This window comes from Schistocerca americana, chromosome 1 (assembly GCF_021461395.2).
Source record: "Schistocerca americana isolate TAMUIC-IGC-003095 chromosome 1, iqSchAmer2.1, whole genome shotgun sequence".
Classification (NCBI taxonomy): domain Eukaryota; kingdom Metazoa; phylum Arthropoda; class Insecta; order Orthoptera; family Acrididae; genus Schistocerca; species Schistocerca americana.
Window position 1 is genome coordinate 17561319 of NC_060119.1, and position 27666 is coordinate 17588984.

General features: G+C 43.9%; 1 protein-coding gene across 7 annotated transcripts in view; it reads right to left on the reverse strand.

Annotated features, from left to right (window-relative positions):
• Positions 1-27666, reverse strand: part of LOC124545731 (NAD(+) hydrolase sarm1) — an 875530-nt gene that overhangs the window by 142337 nt on the left and 705527 nt on the right. For 6 of the 7 annotated variants that reach the window (XM_047124683.1, XM_047124676.1, XM_047124697.1 and 3 more), the window contains one exon: positions 25303-25410. The exons of the other annotated variant lie outside the window; for it this stretch is intronic. In XM_047124683.1, coding sequence (XP_046980639.1) covers positions 25303-25410 — 108 coding nt within the window. The remainder of the gene's footprint in view (positions 1-25302; positions 25411-27666) is intronic. 7 annotated transcript variants of the gene reach the window in all.

A 27666-nucleotide genomic window follows, 5' to 3' on the forward strand; every position in this document is an offset into this window, starting at 1 on the left:
AGATAAAAATAAAATGTTTATGGACATGTTTATGTACCCGAAAAAAGTCAGTCCGTACGTTTAAGTAAACGCAGTCAACAATACAACAAGAATCAGCTTCAAGGAACTCCTCGACAGAACAGAAGAAGTGACCCATAACGAAACTCTTCAGTTTCGATTTGAAAGCTCGTGGATTACTGCTAAGATTTTTTAATTCGAGTGGCAGTTTATGGAAAACGAATGCAGCAGTATGCTGCACACCTTCCTGCACAAGAGTTAAGGACGTCCGATCCAAATGCAGGTTTGATTTCTGCCGAGTATTAACTTACTGAAAGTTTCTTATAATCGGGAATAAGCTAATATTGTTAACAAGAAATGACAGTATGCCATAATAAACAGACTCGTGAACAGGGGTCGACAAGAGGTTCTTGAACTTACACCACTTATTGCCCGAACCGCCCGTTTCTGAGACAAAAATACCTTTTCAGAATGGGAAGAGTTACCCCAAAATATAATACCATGCCCGCCGCGGTGGCCGAGCGGTTCTAGGCGCTTCAGTCCGGAACCGCGCGACTGCTACGGTCGCAGGTTCGAATCCTGCCTCGGGCATGGATGTGTGTGATGTCCCTAGGTTAGTTAGGTTTAAGTAGTTCTAAGCTCTAGGGGACTGATGACCTCAGAAGTTAAGTCGCATAGTGCTCAGAGCCATTTTTGAACTATAAACATCCTGCCGCACTTGTTCCTCGACAAGGTTTAAAAAAATCCTGTATTGCTGTTGGATTAACTTTCCTACATAGCTTGTAATTATATGTGACATTTGTTTGCGCACAAAAGCCTTTTAGTGTTAAAATTTGTTCCTCGACAAGGTTTAAAAAATTCTCTATTGCTGTTGGATTAACTTCCCTACATAGCTTGTAATTATATATGACATTTGTTTGCGCACAAAAGCCTTTTAGTGTTAAAATTTGTGCATCAGGGTCTGAAAGGCCATTCGCCCTTTTGGTAACAGAATGCCCATCCAGTCATGAAGAATGAATAAAAATATCGTCTATGGCTACGCTACTGTTCCACTGCACCCTAGTTGGAAAAACACCGTCTGAATCAGATCTATCAACATCCTTCTTCTTGCACCATCAAATACAAAATTTATATTGCACTCACCAGATGTAACTAATTTCTGGTACTTCCTACAAAGTGAATCAAGAACCCTCTTTAGCTTGAGCAGAAATGCTTGACGTCAGAATTTTAGGGACCTATAAACAATATCAATTAGAAGTTTAATTTCACTAAATTCAACTGCCCCTGCACAATATTCAAGTATCTATTCAGTGCAGTGCCGTGATACGTGTATGGACTCAAAGGGAATACTGTCTTTCACTTACATGGCCAATCCCCCACCACGCAAGAAACTCCTTGAAAAACAGCCAGCTAACCTCTATCCTGGTACAGAAAGCCCCTGAAGTGTAAAATTATTTAATTGCTGCTCCGATATGCCAATAATGTCAGAGTCAACATCTATAAGCAGTTCACAAACTTTATCTCTAATACCTCTTATATTTTGATGAAATATGCTAATTGCTTCTCTACTTGGAAACATTACGTGCCCTGAAGGTCAGCCCTTAGTTAAAGGGACTTCCTTTAAGCAGGTACTACAGAAGTACTACAGAAATTTTTCCATGAGTGATCCCACCACCATCCACTACACTGTTACCTATAAGCTTTGCCAGCCTCCCCTTGCCGCGCGGGATTAACCGACCGGTCTAGGGCGCTGCAGTCATGGACTGTGCGGCTGGTCCCGGCGGAGGTTCGAGTCCTCCCTCGCGCACGGGTGTGTGTGATTGTCCTTAGGATCACTTAGGTTAAGTAGTGTGTAAGCTTAGGGACTGATGACCTTAGCAGTTAAGTCTCATAAGATTTGACACACATGTGAACATTTTTGAGCTTCCCCTTCCCGTACCTACTGAGGTGCAGGCCACCCCACCTGGCACCACTGAAATGTACCCAATGCCCTCTGTCACCAGCGCCCATCCAGGCCCATCTTAACGCGCCCAACAGCCGTATTAAGATGAGGCCGGTCACGACGCTGAAACAGTGGCACGAAATACACATTAGTGCGACCAGTTTGAGCAGCTATCTGTACCTGGTCACCACCTACGTCATATTCCCCGTCCCTGTCAAGGCTGTTCCCTGCTCCACCCCACTATCACTACCTGATTCTCCCTCGAAAAATTCCTACATAACTCCCTTATGCTGTCAGTCACCTGAGCTAACCCTGCACTAGGCTTCACAATACTGGCGACCTAGTAGTCACTCCCCAACACTTCCTGCAGTTGCCCCCACCTCTAGCGTGCCAACTACCTAGCAGCAGAACCTCCTTCTTTCTGTTACACTTTGCAACTGACCTATGCTTCCTAACTGCTGAGGACTGCTGCATGTTCCCTACACTTACAGTTACAAGAGGCTCCTCTCCACTCAACTCTGACAGATGGTCAAATCTATCTCTCGGTATTTGACATAATTTGGTCTCGATTCGAGTAAAACTTTTCTTGGGGTTGTAGATGACCACATGGATAAAATTCATTTAAAACTTTTGTTTTTCAGCACGAGAGTTAATCAGATAGAGACACGAAAAAGAATGAGAGAACCGAGGCCTCTTGATGATAGGATACCTTCAAAACCACATCTCGGTAATACTGGCGGACGGTGTTTGCTCTCGCGTTGTTTTCCATGAAATAACCGTAGTGGCTACTTCTATGAAAGAAAAAGGACGCAGCATATTGTTTACATACGTGTAAGAAGTTACGGTTTCGAGAAAAAAAGACGGTCCCAATAGTGTTGCACTAATTGCACAGAACACTCGGGCTTGCACACCTCGATTTAACAGACGCGGATCTTCACACCAGCGTCCATTGTTCAGTTAGTTCGTGCAGCCCACTAAAAGCAACGTCGAGTTTCAGGAGAAGAGAAGAGCGTCAATCGGCCAAAGACTGGAACAGTGGCACCGTCAGCACGGCAGCGTTAGCCAGGCGCCAGACCACCGACACGCCCGTCTCACGCGCCATTTCTCAGCGTTCTCTCTGAGGCCGCTCCTAACGAGTCTCTCGGTTTTCGGTGTGTTACTAGGCGTGGGCAGGCTCTGTCCGATCAGTGGCCCGTTCAGCCGTGCGCTGGTTGCTGCCTGCTCGGCTGATGGGGGGAGGGGAGGGGAGGGGAGGGGGCGTACCGTTTTCCGCACAGCACTTGCCTCCAACGTGAATCGCCCTGCTCTAGTGTCTATCGTAATTTGAGAAACATCTCTCGATTACAAAAAGCATAGATTTTGTTCAAATTGGAAAAGATGAGAATCGAAACATTGACATTTCGCTTGCCGAAAGATGCTGAAAATTATGTGCACTATTATGGAGGTCCTCTGCAAAATTGTTGAGGAAACAAATATATTAGAAACAGCAACCGAATGAATAGGAAACGTTATACGACACATGGAGAATAACGTCCGTGGTACTCTAGGCGGCAAAAACTGTACGGGAAGACAGAAACTGTAATTTATGAATAACATATGTTATTCTAGCATAAACATTTTACCATTGGAGGGCAATAAGGGAATCATTGCGGGCTCCATGAAATGGCCCACAATACTCATACAAAAAAGTGTTCGTCGGTTATAAAAGACGAAAGATTGTTGCTCTCGGCCTATGCAGGCTAGACTGTGATGGGGTGGCTCGGCGCGCTGGTGCGCCTGACGGCAGCGCAGAGAGGGCGGCGCGCACCCGGGCCCTGCCAGCAGTCCGAGTCGTCTACACTTGTACACATTTTAGAGGACGAACTGGCAAATACCGTAGCAAAAAATAAGAGTAAGAGTACATTACGATATTGACAGCCATAATATGTTGTTATTTGTAGTGTGCTCTTCAAACCTAGAACTGGTTTGATGAAGTGATGGTTTCAGTTTCAGCTAGGACTGAAAAAAAGATACGCAGAACACTGATTATTTTTGTTGTTTTTCAAGAAATGACGTTCGCTCGTAATATACTGTAACACAGCTACAGCAAATGAATTTAAGAGCGTAATCTTCAACTGACGAAATTCGTACCAAACGTAGAATCTACATTATTTTATTATTCGGAGACCGTCATTGTGGACCACATGTATTTGTTTCAAAATACTTGGCGCGATTCGTAACAGTAATTAGCCGCTTCTGTCTACGATGTGCATTTTCTTACTGTTACAATACTAAATGAAGTGAAGGTAAGACCATCGACAAGAAATTTACCGGTGAATATCTCTGCTCGTTTTACAGCAGAAGAAAAGAAAATGAATATTCAGCAGATCCACTAGTTTCGGAACAAAGGCCAATAAAATACCACACAGGATCTCGAGCACGAAATAGATTTTGTAGTCAGAGACTAAGTAACTGGAGACGTGGCAAACAACGCCGCGACGAGATAAGCGGTGACTCCTCTCAGTTCTGCGGCAGGACTTTATCTGTGTCACTGACAAAACTGGCGACATTACGCAGACAGAGCAGAAAACGTGTGGCTCGGATCTTCTGAGCGTAATGATCGAAAAATCGTTAGCTGAGCGCGAAACAGAGAGAAAGAGAAAAGAACAGTTTATTTAGCTTTTATCGCGAATTGTATAAGGCTGTGAGCTCTCGCTAACCCGGAAGTCGCCCTCAGAGTTGTCTGCCGTGTCGCCGGGGCCACGGCCAAAGAGACAGGCCGCACTGCGCGCTGCGCGCAGCCCCACGCCCGGCCGGCTTCCGGCGCGCCACCCCACGGCACTCTCTCACAGCGACTCGCTAAAAAACGAGTCGACGCTAACCGGCGGTTGCAACTGCTTCCACAGTCTGTCGCGAAGCCTTTCCGAATTCCCGACTTTTCCAATGAATTTCATTACCCTGAGAATTTACGATTTTCCAGAAGAGCTTCCATCCTGTTCTCGTCCACACTATTCGTGTTCCATATAACGCCACACTCGTGACGTATACTTTCGAGACAGCCTTGGCAATATTTAAATTCACGTTAGCATTTTACCCTTTCTGACCGTAGTTTCTTCTGGAGGAAGGAAAATTTTTCTTTATGTGGTAATGCTCTTAGGTGACTTTTAATGACTTTAGGTGCAATATTTATGTAAAAATATGTACCCGTTTAGAAAAGATACTTTGTACACTTGGCTTCATTTTACGGGCCAAGGTAACTAATTACGGAATATTCTCTATCTTAATAGACTGTAAAATGCCCAGTCAATAATTACCGTACAAAACAACACTAATAACATTCAGTTATGCAGTGGAATTTGGCGAACCGATCACATCGGTAAAGTCTGGTGGTCACGAGCTTCTGATGCCGAGCAGCTGGCGGCAGTCGCGCAAGATGAAAGGGTTGAACATTCACAGATCTCTACCTCAGTTATCCATTGGAAAAAATACTTCTACTGCAGCTAAGACAAAGTTAAAGTTCAAACTTCGTGGCAGATTAAAACTGTGTCCGGACCGAGACTCGAACTCGGGACCCGAATTCGAGTCTCGGTCCGGCACACAGTTTTAATCTGCCACGAAGTTTCATATCAGCGCACACTCCGCTGCAGAGTGAAAATCTCACCCTGCAAAGTGAAAGTTGATCTACCGAACTGCAGCACAGGGTCTGAAAGGGTTTAAGTGTACGTGTTTTTCGGAGCAGCTGTTCTCGGTACTCCCGGTATGCTATATTATCTTCACTTCGGCCATCGCCATTCGTTTCGCTGCTTAAACAGCCGACATAATCTATTACGTTTAGTGTCTCGTGTCGTAATATAATTTCGACGCTGTCACACGATTTGATTCGAATACATTACAATAAAACAGACAGTTTTGTTGGTGCTTATTTTGTAAGATGTTTCTACGGTACTGTACATCCCGCTAAGCAGATTTCCCGAGTCCTTTGCCATATTTCTACAAGTCACAGGATCAGTAGTCGCGCCGTGCTTCTGCATTTCTCCGGACCCAGGGCCGACTTTGACCCAGCTCTGCTTTTATCAGTCCTTCCATTCCTTTACAAAGTCTCGCACTTGTCAGCACATGCCCCGTTTGCTATCGTAATTACTCTTTTCCTATTGAAATGGCATTGCATCTCAGAGTAGCACTTGCAATCTACGTCCCCAGTTAATTGTTGGAAGTATTTAAATCCGTGTCTTCCCTGCCGTTTTTATCCTCTGCAGCTCCCTCTAGTACCATGAAAATTATTCCCCAATGCCTTGACAGATGTCCTGCCATCTTGTCCCTTCTTGTTTTCCCTGTATTCCTTCTCTCTATGATTCTGCACAGTACCTCCTCATTCCTTACGTTATCATTCCACCTGATTTTCAACATTCGGACCTTTTTTTTTTTTTTTTTTTTTTTTTTTGCACTTACCGTCGAAGCTGTGTAGAGACTAGGTGTAGGAAATGGTGTACGCTTGTAATGGGTCGAGTGGTGCAGACAGAGGAGAGGGATCAGCGAGACGGTACAGAGTGGCTCTGCGGCTGCGGCTGTGGAGGACGTGGCAGCGCAGCGCCGGCAGCCGCGCGGCTTGCGCAACGCAACGGGCTGCGGGCGGCCTTGGCGCGGCGAGGAGGCGAGGAGGCGAGGAGGAGAGGCGCGGCCACCACAGAGCACAGAGCACAGAGCGCGGCCCGGCCCGGCACGGCACGGCACGCAGTGGCGCTCTGCCGGCGGCTGGCTGCTCGCTGCCAGCCAGGGCGGCCGCTCTCCTGCACTAAGTCCCCACTCGGTCTCCAAGTGGCAGCTCTATCCGACGCACCCACGCCACGCCGTTTAAATATTTAGGGCTAACGCTAGGCATCAATGCGAAATGGCATCAACACGTATAGTCTGTAATAGGCGGGGCTTAGGGCTGGGTAGCCGCAGAAACGATATACAACGGCCAGTCGTGTCGCAGTCTGAACAGTGCTTACTGAGTCGGTGTGAGGACACCTTGCCTCCCTCCAACTGTTACAAGTAGCTACAACGCATACCAAAGTGCAACAGCTGTAATCGCCAACTTAAAGGGCACCGGCTCGAAGAAAGCCGGCATTCCTCCGCCGAAACACTGTCGGATACATCTAGACAACCCGTATTCGAGCGACACCGCCGTACCTGTACGTGACGTAGCGGACCTTCAGTGAGACGGAAGAGGCGACCACCGCCTCAGCCTCCCCTTAGAATGCCGCTGCCAGCCCCGCGCTGCTTGGCGGCACGCACAGCGTATGTGTGTAGGCAGCAACGACGCCCGTAAAAAGATTGTTCGGCTGTAGCAGCTGCACACGCTACGATGCGGCCGGTTTGTTGTGGTGTTCATTTTGTAAAACCGAGAGCGTTACCGGTTAAACTGCTGTGGCCAACAAGTCCTCTCTAGGCCTACGGCAGAAATAACGCATTCTAATATTACGATAGCGATTGTCCAACTATGAGTATCCAAAACTGGACTGCGATTTTCATAAAGTGTGAGAATCCTTCAGAAAGGCAGAAGCAATTTAACTGAATCAGTCGATTTTGAAATTTGTGTGTGGATCAGTCCCAAAATAGGCGACCCCTCAGCAAATGCACACTACCTCGTCAAAAGTAATGATGCACACATTAACTGATTACTGTGGTATGTAAATGTTACTACGAGGGAAAAAAGCATATCTATTGCGTCACCCGAGAGCGCAAATCCAAACGGCTGTACGAATCTTAGAACAGTAGCCTTTTCTCACATGCAACAAAAATTGTACTGTCAATTGTTAAAGAGAGCGTCAAAATGGAAATAGATTCTAACTTAGCCAGTGATCCAGTTTGGCTTTAGATTAGGGAAAGCAGAGAATCAGTATTGGCACTATTATACATTTTCGAATAAAGATTACAACTACACAGAAAAAAACATATATTACATTGATTGACCCAGAAAAAGCATTTGGCATCGTCGGTTGCCCACTTTAGATATCTGGGAGAGGTAATCCAACCATCAGGATTGAACTCAATAGCCAATAAAGGTAGAATCAAAAGATTACCAAAAGCATATAAGCTCACTTGGAATCACTATATTAATAAATCTATTTCTGTCAATGCGAAACTAAGGCATTACAACACAGTAGTCCTACCAGAAACACATTATGCTGCAGAAACTACAGTGATTCATGGTCGTGCGAAGATCAGAGGGATAGAAATGAGCGTTTGGCGTCATTGGCCGGGAGGCCCCCTGTCCACACTGGGCGACCTGCGCGCCGGATGGAGATGAAATTATGATGAAGACAGCACAACACCCAGTCCTTGAGCGGAGAAAATCCACGACCCAGCCGGGAATCGAGCCCGGGCCCGTAGAACGCTGCCCACTCAGCTGTCGGGGCGGACATCAAAGAGATTGAAAACCAGGAAAGAAAAAATCTGAGGAAAATATATGGACCAGTGTTTCGGGAAGGAACTTTGGTGAAGAGGCAATCTAGAGAGATTTACAAAGACTTAGAAACAACAACAGACACGTCAATGGCAGCGGAGGAGGAGAAGATGGACTTCGGTACGACGGGGCTGGCGGAAGAAGGGAAGAGGCAGCCTCTTGTCCAAGGCCAAAATGGACAGAGGGCACCCCGACATCGTCTGTTGCACATGTTAGTGGCTGCTGAATAAGTAATATTCCAGGCTAACAACCTGGTCTTACTTTGGAAATTCAGGAATGACTTTAGATTCCCTACTTTTTAAAATTTACAGCCTCAAGTCAAAAAATGGAAAGTTCGCACAATGGACGCTCTATCCAAGGTGGTAACTCTGATGACGAATCCACCATTACATCATGTAGTGCAATGGGACCTAGGATTCTGGAGAGTCCCAACATTTGCGGTGAAGAAGAAATGGAATATATTGAAGAGCCTTCCAAGTTTCAGTTCATGAAGAAGTACTACTTTGGAACATAAAATATAAATTCTCTTCTGAAAATTGGGAAACAAAAGGAATTAGAATTATTTCTGCAGAAGAACGATATACAAATTATAGCGGTCCAGGAAACACGATTCTTAGATGAGAATGTAGTTGACACACAACATCATAGAGTTTATAAAGGGAAACCAGCTGTGAGAATAATGGAAAACATGCCGATGTCTGAAACAGCATTTTAAGCACACAAAAAATCGTAGACAGTGTAACAGAATTTAGATCGAATTCAGCAAGAATATCCATGTTAACAATAAAGTGCAAGAATAAAAGTTACACCCTCATACACTGTCATGCACCTATAAATGCTGACAACAGAAGAAATGTGGAGAAAGCAAATCAATTTTGGGTTCCTTTAAAATTTGAAATTTCTATCAAACCTAAAAAGAATGTTAACATGCTTCCTGGCGACTTCAATACGCAAATTGGGAGGGAAAAGAAATTTAGGAATATTGTAATTGAATATCCAGCACACTCAAGAACAGACAGAAATTGTGAAAGACTGATCAATATGTGTAAAATGTCCACATATTTCCGCAAACTACCAAGAAAAGCCGAAACTTGGAGACATCCTAATCCAAACCTAGGAGAATTTCAACTGGATGACGTAGCCATATATAAAAGGTGTATCAAGGAAATTATGAATCTTAAAACAGAAATGGGGAAATCGATTCAGATTAAAAGAAAATTTCTCCCATCTAAAACATAAATATGACCAAGAAAGTGATCAGGTACAACAACACTACAACTAGTATTACAAAAGAAAATATAGAAAAATTAAGAGAAGAAATTGGGAAACGTAAAGAAGGTGATTGGCGCGAACTCCAGAAACTCAAGTAGCAGAGAGAAATTTAGGTTTGGCCAAGAATAAAAAGAAGACATGGTGGAATGAGGAGTGTGAAGAAGCACTAACACAAAGAGCTCAAAAATGGAGAAAATGGAGATGTTCCAAAAAAGACAAAGACCTTGAACAATTCAGACAACAAAGGAAAGAAACATCAAATACAATCCGGAAAATCAAAAGAAACCTTGAAAATTCTCAGCTTATTGAAATAGAAGAACATTTCACATAAAAAATACTACAAATTTTTACCATACTTTTAAACACATACTTAAAGGATAACAGGTACCACGTATTTGTTTCAAAGTTGAAAATGGCCAAATGGGATTAGATAACAAAAAAAATTGTTAAATTTTAGCCAAATTATTTGAAAAGCTGTTAAAGTGTCCGGTTCCCACAGATAAATTAGACTTTCCAGTGACACATCAAAATCTAGAGGAAGACTTCCCACCAACAGAGTTAGAAATTCATGAAGCCATCAAAACACTCAAAAACAATAAAGCAAGTGGTGAAGACTTCACAGCCGGCCGGAGTGGCCGTGAGGTTCTGGGCGCTACAGTCTGGAGCCGAGCGACCGCTAAGGTCGCAGGTTCGAATCCTGCCTCGGGCATGGACGTGTGTGATGTCCTTAGGTTAGTTAGGTTTAATTAATTCTAAGTTCTAGGCGACTGATGACCTCAGAAGTTAAGTTGCATAGTGCACAGAGCCATTTTTTGAAGACTTCACTACAGCAGAAATATTAAAGTGGTCATAAACAAAAATCATAAAGGATCTACAGCTGTTTTATGAGAAATTTGGAAAATTGAAAAGATTCCATTTGAATGGAAAACTGCAGTAATCCACCTGCTGCATAAAAAGGGAGACAAACAATATGTCAATAATTACAGAGGAGTGTAACTTCTGCCAGTGGCATACAAAATATTAGCAAAAATTCTCCTGAACAGAGTGGTAGATGCTTTAGACAAACAACTGGGAGAATATCAGGGTGGTTTTCGAAAGGAAAGATCCTGTGCAGAACACATTTTTGACTTAAAGTCGACAATTTGCCATAGAATGTTAACCAGCAAATCCATAATATTGTCATTTATTGATTTCAAGAAAGAATTTGATTGTATAGACAGAGAAACAATAGATAAGGTCATTAGAGAATTTGGTGTTAAATCAAAATTAGCAAATATAATTCGTGAAACACTAACAGGTGCAATATCGAAAGTCAAATTTATGGGAGAAGTATCTCAGCCATTTGAAATAAAAACTGGTGTTAGACAAGGTAATGGCTTATCACCTTTACTGTTTAATTGTGTTCTAGAAAAAATATAAGGATCTGGAATTCGGAGTTAAAAAATCACAACATTGAACCAATAACTCTGAGAAGGAAAACAAATGGAATTAAGGTAAACTGCTTGGCCTTTGCGGACGATTTTGGAATACTTTCAGAAAACGTGACAGAAGCAGTTATCCAAATAAACCTTCTGGAAAAAATTGCAAAAAGAACTGGTCTGAAAATTTCAGCTGAAAAAATAAAATTCGTGAAAAATATAAAAAATGCCCCAAAATACATAGAAACACAAATAAGTAAAACGGAGCGAGTAAATAAATTTAAATATCTTGGAGAAACTATATTACAGAATGGACTAGAAAAATCTGCAATAGATGTAAGAATTGACAAAATGGAAACAGCATATGGTTTGAACAAAATATTTAGAACAAGAAATGTATATTTAGAAAAACAAAACTAAAACACTAAACCACAGTGGTACGACCAGTATGTTTATATGGATCTGAATGTCTAACGATGAACTATAAGATGGAGAGACTAGAGGTACTGGAAAGAAGGATTATTAGAAAAATAATAGGTGCAATAAAAAGTGCATATGGTTGGAAAATCAGAAATAATGAGGAGATCTACAAAAATACAGAGAAAATATCTGAAGTAATGGCTAAACGAGGATTAACCTTTTTCGGACACCTCTACCGAATGGATGGAAATAGACTAACAAAACAAATACTCCTATATATCTGGAAGAAGAAATCGAAAATAGCGTGGATTACAGAAGTAAGGAAAGATCTAAAAAGAAACAACATCAAAGAATAATAAATAGCAGAAAGAAACCCTTTTAAAAATAAAATACTAAACCTGGAAGGCTTTCAAAGCAGAAGAAATAAAAAAACCGGGTACAACAGAAGAAAGGAAGAGAATTCATGGGGAGAAAATGAGGGAATAGTGGAAAAATAGGAAACAACAACAAAGGAAGAAGAGGAACTGAAGTTGTTAACGTGATCCTAGTTGGTCAATACGATCGTAAAAAAAAAAAGAAAAACACCATTAGAAAGAGAAGGACGAAATTTTATGGGCAGGATGAATAAAACCAGGCTGAGATAGTGAACAAGAGCAAAAACAAGACAAAGTGGATCACTGAAACAGACGAAGACATTAAAGAACTGGGTATCACACAAGAGAACATACCCAATAGAGAACAGTTTAGAAACACACACTTAAACAAGAACACACGGAGAACAGAACGGGAAAAAGATGATCGGTAGAACACAAGAGAGAACACAGGGAATTTGGGAAGAACGAGAAAAGAAGAAGAAATCATGGCTACTCAGGTTCAATCGCACTTTTTCGCGGTACAACACGTGAGAGTAAATGACTAAAACAATCGATGATTTTTTTATTTCCGAGTATGCACTATGGTTGATCTTTGAAGAAGCTATAAATTTCAATTTCTTCTAGAGCATCCATTAATCTGTCTTTCTCTACCCTATCTCTTAAGGATTCTTCGATGTTGCTGGTGTTATGATTATAGGTTCGTAGATGTGCACTAAATGATGATTTACAGCTCTTCCTAACGTTTGTGTGCCCTCCGAATCTGCTGGAGAAATATCTACCTGTTTGCCCCACACATAAATTTTCACATTCTCCACACTTAATTTTATGATTGTGTAAATGGTTTTGTTTCACGGGTTGTCCTTACTTTGTTCGAGCGGAAACCGATTCGTGCACTAGTTTTACGAAAATTATCGGTTATTCTGCCTGATAGTAGGAAGTTGTAAGAAATTTAATACACTAATAGAAAATAATAAACTTTTGAAACACACTGTAAAGTTACGAATGCCATTGATGTAGCTGCCCAGAATACAGACGTATGCATGCATGCACATAAAAAAAAGGTCGTCTTAGTCGATACAGTAAATCTATTAGAAACGATTGACATTATAAAAAAAGACCCTACAAAAACACAACAAAATTAGAGCATTCGAAATTTACGCAATTACTGAGTTCCTACAGTTGATCTTATCTTTCAATTACTTTAAATTCCAAGATGAGATATATTCACAACCACATGGTGTTGCAATGGGTAGTTGTGTTGCTAGCACACTGGCAGGTATATTCGTAAGCCATTTAGAGAACCTATTCTTTAAAAATACACTGATACTCCTAGTAAGCTTTTATATTACAAGATGTATGTAGACGATACTCCTCTTAATTGGCACAATTGATGAAATCGGAAGTACGCTTTCATAATTTGTGTACACCCAAAAATTGTTTTAACTACGGAATTAGAAACACAACAGTCCATTAATTTTTTAGATTTGATGTTTAAGAATGACAATGGCACCCATAAATTCGGAATTGTTTGGAAATCAACTCGCACTAACAGCATAATCCTCAACATTTTGTGCCACCCAGAAATGCATAAGAAACTCTTCTTTTCACTACTTTACCGATATAACCATTAACTTCCGATTAGGACAAAACGAAATTACCGAAGAGGTACAGTACAACATATAGCAACAAACAACGGCTACAAGGGCTGTTAAGGTACACAGAATGTATACTACCACTTTGCGTAAGAAGAGCACAATATAGATAAAGAAATAACACTAGCAAGAGAAGCAGAAGCAGAATAAAAAAATCGGGACACGTGCGAGCAGAACTCGCACAGCAAGGTCTCCGTACAAAATTATGGATAATCTATCCCGGGAATCGAGGTTCTCGACGATTATTGCCTGATATCGAAATCAGTACCGGCAGGCTATTCGTCCGCGCGTAGCTAGAAAAAGGGCTCTTAACAGACGGACGGACAATCGGATAACAAATGATAATATTTCTTCGTGTGATATTGCAAATAAACAGTTCTCGGATTTTTCCGTAACTAGTAACGTGAAAGCTTACTTCTTGTCAAATTCCACGATTCTAGGTTCACGGGAAGTACCCTACAAGTTATGATGAGTGAGTTTGCGAGTATCAAAATATGTGACATAAATGGTCGTAATTTTTTTTTTACTGTATTGACTTTGCAGATTTAATTTTTTACACCGCTAAGGGACTGTAGACCGTAATGTGTGGCATAAATTTCAACTACAAGTTGTTTCCCGTTCCCGGCACAAACGGTTCTTAATAGTAGGACAGAGAGACAACAAAGCGATCCTATAAAGTATACGGACTGAAGCGACGAATGAAACGCCGCAGCCCAGTCTGCCGCTCACCGGCCCGATGTGCTGACCGCGACGAGGCTCTGCGCGACTGGCGACTGGCGACTGGCGACTGGCGCCTACCCCGGCGCGGCGCGGCGCGGCTCGCTCCTCAGCCCCGATTGCTATTCACGCATTGGCCTTTTTGGTATTGCCCCTAAACTCGAGCAGCATCCTGTATTTTGATCCTATAAGGGTTCCGTTTTTGCCGATTCAACTACAGAATCCTAAGAAACTAAACACGTTGCTTTACCTTATTACGGTACCATATCAGAGAGAATTTTCGCCAAACAAATGTAAGAATCGGGTTCCGCTCGAGCAAGAACGTAGGGACCATAGTCAGACACACAATTCGCAAAACTAAACCCATTTACACGATCAGGGATTTATAAAATCAAATGTGGAGAGTGTGAAAATTTCTGTGTGGAGCAAACGGGTAGATGTTTCTTCACGAAACTGAGGGAGCACTCAGACGTAAGCAAGAACTGTAAATCTTAATTCAGTGCACATCTACGAACCTACAATCATAAAACCAGCAGCACGGAGGAATGTTTAAGATACTGCACAGGAATAGAGAAAGACTAACGGATGCTAAGGAAGAAATTCGAGAGCCTTCAAAGAAAAACCACAATACGTACTCAATGAACAAACAGATGTCTGAACTAAAATTTTTCTCGATTGTTTTAACATTTACTCTAATATACGAGGGGTGTCCAATGAGTAATGAAACCATTTTTTTCTGAAAGCAAGTTGGTTTTATAGAGGATTTCAATACATAGAGGGTTTACAAAACCCTATTTTACAATACGATCTTCGTCGAACGCGGCAACCTTACGCCACCTCACTGGAAGGGCCTGTGCCCACGTAGTGAAACTGTACTGGTCGACGTCGGAGCCAACGTCCTGTAGCACCAGTAACTTCCACGCGAGCCAGGTAGGCACTGCTTCCCACGGAGTGTACCGTACACTGGGCCACACAAACGCAAACCGGAAGGAGAGTGATCCAGGCTGTAGGGTGAATGACGAAGAACAGTTCAATGACGTTTTGTGACCTCCCCTCGGGTGTGCAAATTTGCGCGAGGTCGCATATTGTCATCGTAGTCCCTCCAAGATGGCTGCCGGCTCGGTTGTGGCTCGATGTCGGCTCCGTGTTGGAACGTGGTGTTCACGTGGTAGAAGTGGATCTCAACGACTAGCGTTTGTTCTCACAAGTCCCGGAAGTGACATTCGTCGTGGTGCGCGACATTTGAAAGAGAAATCGGGTGGGATTAGAGAGCCCGAGCGATAAAAGTTTTAAATTGCAATCGGTAACGCCAGCGTGGAGGGATCGCCGGCCTGCCGCGGCGCTCGGCCTACGTTGCGTCACGCGTGGCGCGTCGTCGGCCGGACCAACACCACCCAACATGAGACGGTGCCGGCCGGAGCCGCGCGCCGGCTGGGGGCCGCCTCAGCCGCTGCTGGCAGCCGCGGGCCGCCCACTCAGCAGGGCCCGGCGAGTGACTGGCTGCGGCAGCAGGTGTCACGGCGTGGCCGTGGGCGGCTCACACACTGAGCCACTAGGGGCACGAGCATCAGACACTCCGCCAAGTTTACGTCCACGTCCGCGTTAGTACGCCGACACTAGAGCAAGTACCTTCCTTTAATCTGGCGGCAACATCTGCAAATAGTGATGGCGCGACCCGATCCCCGGGTACGAGCGTACCGCAGAAGTCAGACGGTGGGAACGGCACACCGGCCGGAGCAGCTAGCTCGAGGGGGAGGCTACGCCGCAAACATCAGACGTGGAGAGAAAGCGAACAGAAACTCTCGATCATATTCTCGCAGATTTCCGAGCTGAATTAAAACAAAAAAGGGTATCCTCAACAATTGCTGTACTTGTCAGACAAGAAATTTGGTCACTTGATCTTGGTCACGCCAAACACACAGGTAACAAAGAGAAACCAAAAGTGGAAAATGAAAGACTAAGAAATGAACTTGCAGTCGCCAATGCGCCTGACGCATCATTCAGAAGTGCCGAAGTAGAAGCGAAAATAGAGGCACTCCAGGAAGACAATTACAAACTCCGAACGGAAATGCCAAATTCCCAAAGTATGCTGCTGTAGATTCTGTTCCTAGTGTCACGAAACGCACATTCGAAATGATTAGTAAAATTGAGAAAGTAAATGCAGTAAAAACAAGTGTTGTGTTTTTTAAGCTAACAACCAATCAGGACACGAGGGCGATACGGGATACGTTGACGAAAACGATTAATCCACTTCAGGATAAAATCAAAATAAGCGGGATCACGTCAACAACAAACACAATGATTCGTTCAAAAATGGCTCTGAACACTATGCTACTTAACTTCTGAGGTCATCAGTCGCATAGAACTTAGAACTAATTAAACCTAACTAACCTAAGGACATCACACACATCCATGCCCGAGGCAGGATTCGAACCTGCGACCGTAGCGGTCACGCGGTTCCAGACTAAAGCGCCTAGAACCGCACGGCCACACCTGCCGGCAACACAATGATTATCGAAACCGAGACGAAGACGGATGCCATGAAAATCGTAGAGGAAACATCGCAGCTGAAGGACATTAAACCCGAAGAGGCCCGTAAAAACAGACCGGTAATGACCACATAAAACGTCCCCACGTATATTTCGAACAAGAATTTTATGGTGGGGCTGTATGAGATTAACCTCAGTGAGGACGTCACCAGAGAAATGTTTAACGAAGAAGTGAAGCTGAAGTTTGAAACGGGACAGAAACTCAAGCGTACGATGAACAACCTTATTGAGGTTAGTCCTCTAAAATGGTATGTCCTTATGTAAAGAGAACGGATATACATACATTTCGAGGCGCTTCGTAAGGATGCAGAAATGCTACACATTCTATGACTAATCATACCCAGTTAAGCGCTACAGGCGAGACGGAGCCGTCTGCTACAAATGTGCCGAACCGGGACACATCCAAACCGATTTTCCCGAAAAGGCGGTTGGTTCCGTACCATGTATGTCCTGAAACCGTAGTTGCAACAAATCAGGTGGTCCGGAATGCCTCACGTACAAACAGTTACTTGAAAAACTGATCGCAGACACAGACTACAATTATCAAAAGTGTGTCTACTAAGACCACGGCATGTCATGAGGACCTCCATTACGCGCATACGAAGACATTCAGCGCCGGAAACACAAGTCTCCAGCTACCAGGACGAGGTCAGGGCGCCGCGCAACTGCATGGCTGCAACAGGCGGGCTTTCTCCCGGAGACGTCCGACAACACTGAAATCCACCCACCCGTCTTTGGTTGCCAACAAAGCGGTTCAGTGCCATTACTCACAGACAACGGAACACATCGATCTACTGCGCATGCAAGGTGCCGAGGACTATGAGGTACCCAGGCACCTAAAACGTGAAATGTACCAATGGGCTACCATTGAGACATGCTTTCTGTTAAGAATATTTCTCTGACTCGTGATGACTGGGTGTTGTGTGATGTCCTTAGGTTAGTTAGGTTTAAGTAGTTCTAAGTTCTAGGGGACTGATGACCTCAGATGTTAAGTCCCATAGTGCTCAGAGCCATTTTTTTGTTAAGAATAGAAGAATTAGAAATAGAATTAGTTAGTAATGATCGTGTAAAGCGTAGACATCACAAACAAGAACAATAGGAAATTAATGATGACATGTGCACCAACAACTATCCAGCTCCTGAAACATGTGCAGACACCCAAGGATACACCCAACACACAGACATAGGAAAAAGCACCGTGACAGAACACAAACATGACACACCGAAACACAACAGGGCCTACAACACCGAAAAGTGTGAAACCCACATCAAACCAGTGACGTTCACCTCGGGGGGGGGGGGGGGGGGGTGTTCAGAAACACGAATAACACAGTACACAGTATCACAAGGCATGATGATGAACAGCATGGAAGGGAAAAAGTGAAAACTTGACGATTCCAAAAGCACACAAACAAACAGACAACCCAACACAATTTCTACCACGTAAGCTCGAACGTAAAACAAGGACACGACACAAAACGGGAAATACAGACACCCACAACACACTTGCAGCCCGAGCAGACAGCGAGAGAATCATCAGACCCACACAACACGGATCTTTGGGAACAGACGACATTTTAAAGCTGGAAGAAAAATACACCTTTTGAGGCTAGAAAACAGACGCACCTCCCAAACAACTTCGTTACTTGCGACTAGAATTGGCAACTCGAAAGGTGCCACAATCTGCTATCCGACGACCGAGCTGATAGTCAAAGTTTTGCTGTACAGTCTATAAAATGTGTACAAAGACCTTGCGAGGGCCCGCGGACGAGTATACTTCGATCACAATCAATAGGGATCTAAATGTTTTGTATCCAGCCGACATCTATGAAAATAGACACTAGTTGGCATGGAGCTATCTACACCAGTGGGCAGAGTGCACTCAGAGGAGGTCTGCTTGCAGGAACCCCACACCAGGAACGGCAAACTAACAGGTTTCGGCCACAGGCAAACCATCGTAACAGGTACATGCAATGCTAAGAGTGCGATCGTTGTCACCAATCGAAACGTTACAGTTACACAGATAGCTCACCGATGTAACGAACACCTCGCAACAGTGGAAATAGTGCACGGAGGCAAGGAGAAGATTATTGTGTCGTTATACGGGCGGCACTCGCACGACATTGAGCCATATCTCAGTTACATGAGAGACGTTGTCGGATACGCCAGTAACAGAAACTTATTAATAGCTGCAGGCATACATGCTAGGTCGACTATATGCCATGCTGACACAACGGACGACCAGGGGCACCAAGTCCACGAGCAGTTAAGTGAACGCAACCTCTACATCGCCGACAGTCCGAATCGGCCGCCCACATACACAGCGCCGCCGGGAGCCAGCAGCAGGATTGACAAACAACTGCAAATGCAGATGCACCGCCACTTATGACGGGCTGCGAGGTCACGGATGGCGCTTCTCACAGCGGCGGCGACGCTGTTATCGTGAACACAGACACACAGCTACACACCACTACACAGCACATAAGGCCAACTGGGCAAAACTAAGACGTATGACTCACACCTTACCACTACACGCAGTTGAGGGGTCAGAGGAATATATAGCAAATGCTTTGACTGGATTCGTATTCGGGAGGACGACGGTTGAAACCGGCGTCCGGTTATGCAGGTTAGGTTTCCCGTGATTTCCCTAAATCACTCCATCAAATGCCGGGACGGTTCATTTGAAATGTTACGGCCGATTTTCTTTCCCATCCTTGACACAACATGAGCTTGTGCTCCCTCTGTAATGACCACAATGTCGACTGGACGTTAAACTCAATCTTCCTCACTTCCTTCACAGGTGTGAAGGAACGCGCACATGTGTCGCAGCCTCCTAATAGGCCATCTTCCACGGATGCTGGAAGACGTTTCACTGCAGACTAGGAGAACCGTGGTACCAGCACGGTGGCCATTCAACCATGGTGCACGAACCGTTTCCAAATCGTTGGATTGGACGCAGAGGACCTCTATCTTGGCCGGCCTGTTTCCTGCATATGTCGCCTATAGACTTTTCACTGTGGGGAAACGTAAAAGACGCTGTCTACAAGATGATACCAACTATACCAGAAGATACGCAACGATGTATTACTTAGCCCGCTCGGACATCTCCGCTGAAATGTGCAGCAGTCGTTCCACACCGGACTGGAAGCGGGTGTTGGCGCTGCTGGTGGTCATTTTGAACACAACCTGTGATGGTCAACTGTCTCGACGCTGGTCAGAACCCACATGACCAGTGTATACACACGTGTTGTCCTCTAGTTTGTGCTGCTACAGGAACTACACGTGTGTCCATGTGGGAACTTTTCAAATTACGATACGTCGCAAACGACTCGCACTAGAATGCTGCAACTAACACCATTCACATTCTAATTTGCCCTACGCTTAGTTTGTTAATGTCAACAGGTATTGTTCCATTAAAAAAAAAAAAAAAAAGACGTGATTGGCTAACGTTACGAGCTTCTGACTACCAGTCCATTCTGTGAAAATCACAGATGAGTAGCACTTGCCGTCTCCACAGTGTTTGCGTTGCAAGTTTTAGGTGACTCACCATGTATGTAAACACTGAAAATTGCAGTACATAAAATGGAGCCAGCCGGAGTGGCCGAGCGGTTCTAGGCACTACAGTCTGGAACCGCGCGACCGCTGACCGCTACGGTCGCAGGTTCGAATCCTGCCTCGGGCATGGATGTGTGTGATGTCCTTAGATTAGTTAGGTTTAAGTCGCTCTACGTTCTAGGGGACTGATGACCTCAGAAGTTAAGTCCCATAGTGCTCAGAGCCATTTTTTGAGTTAAGTCCCATGGTGCTCAGAGCCATTTGAACCATTTTGAACATAAAATGGATTATTGACTAGCATCACTGACTTGTTGTTCTATCATGCGCATATTACATTTTATCTCTGCGTAATGTAAACCTATGTGTCAAAATCTTGTAAGTATATGATGTCAACAAACTACAAAATTGGTTGTACGTAATGTTAATTCCACTTTACATAGTCCTCTTTAACGTTGTATTATGTTTCGTAGACACTTGAAAACAGCTTAATACCAAAATTTCAATAGTGAAAACATTTACGGGCGAAAGCAAGATGACATCGTCGAGGGGAAAAAATTACCTTCGAGATGGTACCGAGTTATTCATGCTCACATTAAGATCTCACAGTATTAAAATCTTACGCACAATCTCACTGTTCTACTACTTGTAAATACACTACTGTGTGTACGGTAAGCTGTGAGATTTTGAATGGTGCACGTAAATGTGGTGTATGTATGTATGTAAGTGCATGTGCGTGATTCAAAGTTGTTTCCTGCACCGCTATCTCTGAAAATTGGGAATTAATGTGGTCGCAAACAATTTAGTTGTTATGATCTATCTGGCTTACTCGGTGGAGCTGTTATTTTCACGTTTCTGGGTCTGAAGGGGAATTACTGTAGCGACATTGAAGCCGTACTGCTAGTACGCTCCATTTAAACAGTTTGCGTACTACTATTAACATGGTACTTACTGGCATAACAAAATTTTTTCATTCTTATGATCATAAAATATTCCCTATAGGTATAAGAGTGGATCTACCTTCGTTTTACTTTTCCGTGTCAGACTTCTGAATTCCTATCTACATCATTCCACTAGTGTGTGACTGCCTGACGTTTGGTGGTGATGGGCTGTACAAAGGTGGCGGACCAGCCAAAGGCAGACTGTAGCGGGCTTGGACAAAGTATAACTTGTGGAAAGGCAAAGCAAAGACATCGCCTGTAAGTTTCAGAAGCGATCGACAGAGTCGAGAGTAGTGCGTGTCAGGCGGCAACAACCAATAAGAGAGGTTGTAATGGGACACCCTTTTTCTAACATAACCTTCTTTTATAGAAGCAGCCGATACCAGGATTAATCCCGAATCTGGTATAGCTGAACATTATCGGCTGTTTCAGTGAAAGACTTTAATTTGATTTTGTGTACGATGTATTAAATGTCAAACTAAAATGTGTAAAAAGACACTAATTTGTTACACTCTGTATGTACCCTTAACATTACTCTTCTTTTAAAAATATTTGAAATTACGAAAATATCTGGCATACTTAAAATTCATATTATTAAATGCACAATCTAACGCGAATTATTATATTTATTTCTGGATTCATTTAGAAGATAATGATATAATGGAGTAATGATTCTACTTTAGTCAAGAAAGTTTGTAAGCTCTTATGCTTTGTAACTTCTTTAGAATATTGTTGAGCACTGCAGAATGTAAGTAGTAGTGGGCATGCCTTTAATGGAATCAGACGTGTTTTTGATTGTGTCACTACTAATGTAATTTGTGGTGTGATAGAAGTGGAAGTTGTTAAGACGGTGTGCTGTTGAAAAATGTGTCAAAGAATAAAATTCAGGAACAATACAGGCAAATCTTCATCAGTTATTTAGTCATCAGGAATCCACAGCGTTATAAATAAAAATTTGAGCAAGACTTGGAGCCAACAACAAGATGAGAAAATGAAGATAAGTAAAAAGCTTTTCTTTTGTATATCTTATGCCTCTCAATGCGTTTGAAAATAATGACGAGACTAAGAGAATTTTAACAGTGATGTGTGGGAGGGTAAGATTACAAGGTTCACCGCCAGGCGGTTTGAACAAGGAGGCGTCTCCGTAAGTCCGTCATGCTGGTGCACCGCTGGACGGCTGGCGTGAGGGGTGGACGTTGCTGATGTTGGATGAAGCGTTCGAAATGGGTCGTTTCCAGTCAGAAAACGATTTAATCATCATAATTTTCTTGTTATAACGTAGTTGGTATACTATGGTCATGTACATTAAGTGTGAGTGTTGGCCATCAGCTATGCACGTTGTTTGCAGAGTAACAGTGAGTAAATTTGAGGGAATGTTTCGAGTCACTGCTTAGTTAGTACAGTTTTGTGGGATAAAGTTAACTTTCATACCAATTTTCTTTGTGATGTGGTCACGAGCACACGTTCGTGCCACTTCTGTGAGCGTAGATTCACAACTAAAAAGTTAAGGTTTTGCGTGTTTTTAAGCATATTAAAAGCTTGCCACAGAGAACAAAAGCCGGACCATAGTATTTTCACTCAGTTATTTTACAAACTGTAGGCAGTTTTCTTTGTGATTTGTAATGCACCTATTGCGCTCGCCACGTAGGTGCGTGGAATCTGTTCTGCTCCCAGGTGAGGTATCGGAGTATGCTAAAGTGCATTAATGTTTTCCAAAAGTGATTCTATGAAGTTTGATGTCCCCTTTATTCAGAATTTTTGTTCGATTTTAACTTGTTCTTTGTGAGTGAAGTTTACCCACATGTGCAGTAGTAGTAGTTCACGTGGTACATAAATTTGATAGTGATTCAGATGTTATTTAATTTCCTGCAGTACCATATAATAATCTTGATGCCTTTCCTAATAATTTAGAAATTTTCGGTGAATTGCATTTGCGAATCCTAACGCACCGCCGGCCGGTGCAGCCGAGCGGTTCTAGGCGCTTCAGTCTGGAACCTTGCGACCGCTACGGTCTCAGGTTCGAATCCTGCCTCGGGCATGATTGTGTGTGATTTCCTCAGGTTAGTTAGGTTTAAGTAGTTCTAAGTTCTACGGGACTGATGACCTCAGATGTTAAGTCCCATAGTGCTCAGAGCCATTTGAACCATTGTTTGATCCTAACGGACCCCACGCGTTCCCGCCATTGTGAATTCGTTACTCTCTGTCCTTGCATGCATTTTATTTTCCCTTAGTGTGCAATAGTAACCCTTAAAAGCTATTTTCATTAATTTATCTCAAATTCTTCTTCGCGGTAGGTTTTATCTAATGGTTCACATGGCTCTGAGCACTATGGGACTTAACATCTGAGGTCATCAGTTCCGTAGAACTTAGAACTACTTAAACATAACTAGCCTAAGGACATCACACACATCCACGCCCGAGGCAGGAGTCCAATCTGCGACCGTAGCGGTCACGCGGTTCGAGACTGAAGCGCCTAGAACCGCTCGGCCACCTCGGCCGCCTAGGTTTTATCTGTTGAGTCCATTCACACGAATTTGCTTTCCTGAACGGCATCAGATACAATCACAGCTCTGACAGTGCGTAACGTAATTTGTGCACAAACCCCCTCTGCAATCTGTTTTGTTTCGCTTGCCTACAGTGCAAGCTGGCGCAATTAGTCTCAATACCTGCTATGCGCAGAATCTATCTCCTAGCTGCACATTTTACTTGTTTTGTGTGATTATGATGTTGTATGGATCTACGTGGAACAACAATCGATTTAATCCATCCCTCTTTCACACAGCGTGACGGAAGTTCCATTTCTGTATGTAAGAGACCAAATAACGTAAAATTCATTACTATTAGTCGAACATAAAACTCAACTACAGCTATTAGTCCAAACGTGATTACTATTCTTAGAATCAATGTCATATTTACATCATCTAATGTTGAAGGTAGTGCTCTAGATCAATAAATGTGGATAATTTTTAAAAACCACATATTGAGGACAATATAACCAGATCACCAGTCCTTTCCCTACTAGGTGAAGATTGTGGTGAATTCCATTCCAAAGAATGATTTGAAATATAAAAAAAAATGCAGAAGGAAGGATTAAACATTCCATTTGGTCACGATCAGGCAAAAGGAAACTGAATTTGTTGGTTCGTGGTGCAGCTAGCATTATCCACTGCGTTAAGTTCACTAGATGTTAGGTTCCGCGTAAAACAGTAAATATAATTAAAATCGGGCTATTATTGTTAATCAGCAGAACTGTGCGAAGAACCCCAGCATCTGGTGAGATGTTAAGACGTGCATAGGAAGTATCGGAGAGCAGGTACGGGTATAACGCCACATTAAACAGTCTTGAATACAGAGACAAACAGCGCAGATTACGGAAGTATTTGCAATCACGTACCGTTGAGCTACAGCTAACCACATCAGTGGTAAAGGTACAGCTTTCTTTGCACGACACTTGGACAACCTGCCTAGCTGTCTCGGTCAGGTCCCGGTCTCGGTCTGCGGGTAGCCACAGTCACTGTTTACCAGCGCCGTAGAATAATTAAATGCCGTCGTACTTAAACCACAAGGCTATGCCAAACTGTCGCAAGAAACGTCCTTCGCCAAAAAACGCCGACTGCGGGCAGAGGACTAATACGTTTGCGACGTCATACAAGCAAATAGAATGCCGGATGCGACGCCTCTCTTATAAACACTCTGTCCCTGTCAGTTAAATTATACACCGAGCCAATTTGGACCTCCTCATTTATTAGACACACCTAGCGTCGTGGTGCAGGGGCCGAATTGAGACGTTTCTTGCGTCACGTTCTTTAGGTTAGCCTCTTAAGTCCATGTGAGACTGTTTCATTCTTCGACTGTGCCAGGAAACCCTCAGCAGTGCGGCGAAGAGTGTTCCGTTGACAGTTTGGATGGAGAGCAAACAGCGAGCAGCGAAATCTTCACTGACCACGACAGGGAGACAGCTCGCCAGCCGCAGTGTGCAAGAAAAACGGCTGGAAGCCCAGAGCTGTGCAAATCGTTTCAGCAGTTGAACGAAAGCCTTACCTGCGTGACGGCGGCCGCCTGGGGGCGGACGAGGGCCTTCTTGTGCAGGCTGTCCATCACGGAGGCCACGTCCCCGTTGTCGGCGCTCTCCACGGGCAGGTCCGACATCTGCAACAGAAGTCGCCGCGCTGCAGTCTCGTGTCGAGGCAGTAACGCCGCACCAGCTAGTCCACTGTTTTGCTGGGCAGAAGAAAGGCCTGTACATCCGATGCACGAAAGAATCTTGACAGACAGCAGTTTGAAAGATCCACAAGCTGTTCGAAAACAACGCCGGTCACACTCTTTCCTAGACTGGCCCTGTGAGAGGCGCACCCAATTATATTTGTACTGGTGACCCGCCCCATCTTCGCACAGGTGGCACCAAGTATCTGTACCCTCTGTATTGGTCTGGCACAGCGATAATTTTGTTTATGGGCCACTGCGAAAGGTTAAGATTAAAACTCAGAGAATGGCGTTAGGTAACTGAATATCATCACTTACACTTGGTGCAAACAATTTAGTCTATAATCTCTGAGAATTTTCGGCAGGGACGAATATTACTAGCTCCGTATTTGACTGGCGTTTGGAGTGACATCTCGTAACAAAGGTGGGAACTGCGAGCTACTGCACCAGCGAGTCCACCCGACAGCAGCGCCAGTTCTACCGAGCTGCGGCCACTCCCCAGCCGCGCGTCTCCGGTGGCAGTTGTGCCCGAGCTACGGCGACTGGCAGTGTCAGTTCTGGCCGACCTACGGCCAAATGCTCGCTGCCAGACTCCGGCGCCAGTTCTGCCCGATCTGCTGTCACACGACTCCAGTGCCGGTTCTATTCGAGCTAAGGCTGCCGCCTGTCCACCCGACTCCACTGCCAGTCTACTCGAGCTATCGTCACTCACTGGTCATCCGATTCCACGATTCCAGCGCCAGTTCTACGCTAGCTAAGGCCACCCACTGGCACCCGAAGTAGGGGGGCAAGGGGGGTGCTGGGCCACTTTGTTAGTGCGGGTTGCCTACATCAAGGGCGAACCTATTGTTCTCCTTTCATTGACAGGCACTTAACCTATTGTCCATCGCCCCACCGCCCCCTCCTCCTCCCCATCGCTGCTACGTGTACACTTTCGAGTCTGAGTTATTGGACTAGGCCCCCTCTCACTCTTATCAATTTTATTACTTAATTAAATTGATCAATTAGTTAACCTCTCTGGTGGGAAAGTGCTACGCCCCCCTGCCATACTCCCCAGATCAGAAGTTCAAATTCCGTCATGACAATGCAACCTCTACTAACCTAAGAAAATAGTGGGAAGATGATTTATGTCACATTGACTACTTAATTAAATTGATCAATTAATTAACCTCTCTGGTGAGAATGTCTCACAACCCCCTGAGGGGAAGTTCAAATTCCGTCAGGTCAATGCAACCTCTACTAACCTAAGAAAATCCGATCGCCACCTCTTCCTAGGAAATGGCGGGAAAAAGACTCAGCTGATCGATCATTTGGAGGATATCTGATTGTAGTGTATGGAATATTGTTTAAACAATTTAGACATTGTGTGGAATAGTGTTTATTTAAACAATTTAGGGGATTGAAGGCATTGTGTGGGCTACATGGAAACTGGTGGAAAGGAAGGATCTCATGACAGGAAATTCAAGGGTATATTGTTTATTTATAGAAAAATCAGTTTATGGGTGTTGGATTTCTCTTGCTCACCATTTCCTGCTGGAAACACGAGGGTCTTGTTAGAAGTAATTATGTGGACCAAATATGACACATAATCTAATGTTTGGCACTGTACTCTGGGTGTCTTAACCTAATTTTTGGGCCTTTGTTGGCCCTTAACCTATTGTTCTGTTAAGTGGTTTTCCATGTCGTCCCTATTTTCTTGAAATATTCTACCGCCATTGATGTCCTCCCACCATTTTCTGGTACACTTTTCTAACTTCACATGCTTTTGAACGCCATTTCAGGTGAATTTTTCTTTGCCACACACACCCTTAAACTTTTGTAGTGCATTTAACATAAAAATTATGAAAATTAACCTAGTCTTCTGCGCTTAACCTGCTGTTCTGCTCCATGTCATGCACATACGCACTCCTTCCCATTAACCACTGTACCGCTAACACCACATTGACATAAAAAATTTATGAAAATTCATTAAATTGGTGTTCTTCACATGTACGAGGTAGTTATTCTTAATTTGCAGCATACTACTGGTCGGTGAAATCGATGGAATATGGCTTAAACAAAAGATTGCTAGTAAAAAACACGTCCTGCCACTCGATGCCCGACGCTGCAGCCGGCGCCGCTGCTGTGAGCCACAGTCGGATGCAAGCCAGCACGAGCCATCACCACTGCAGGTGACAGTTGGCTCTATTTTGTGTACACAGT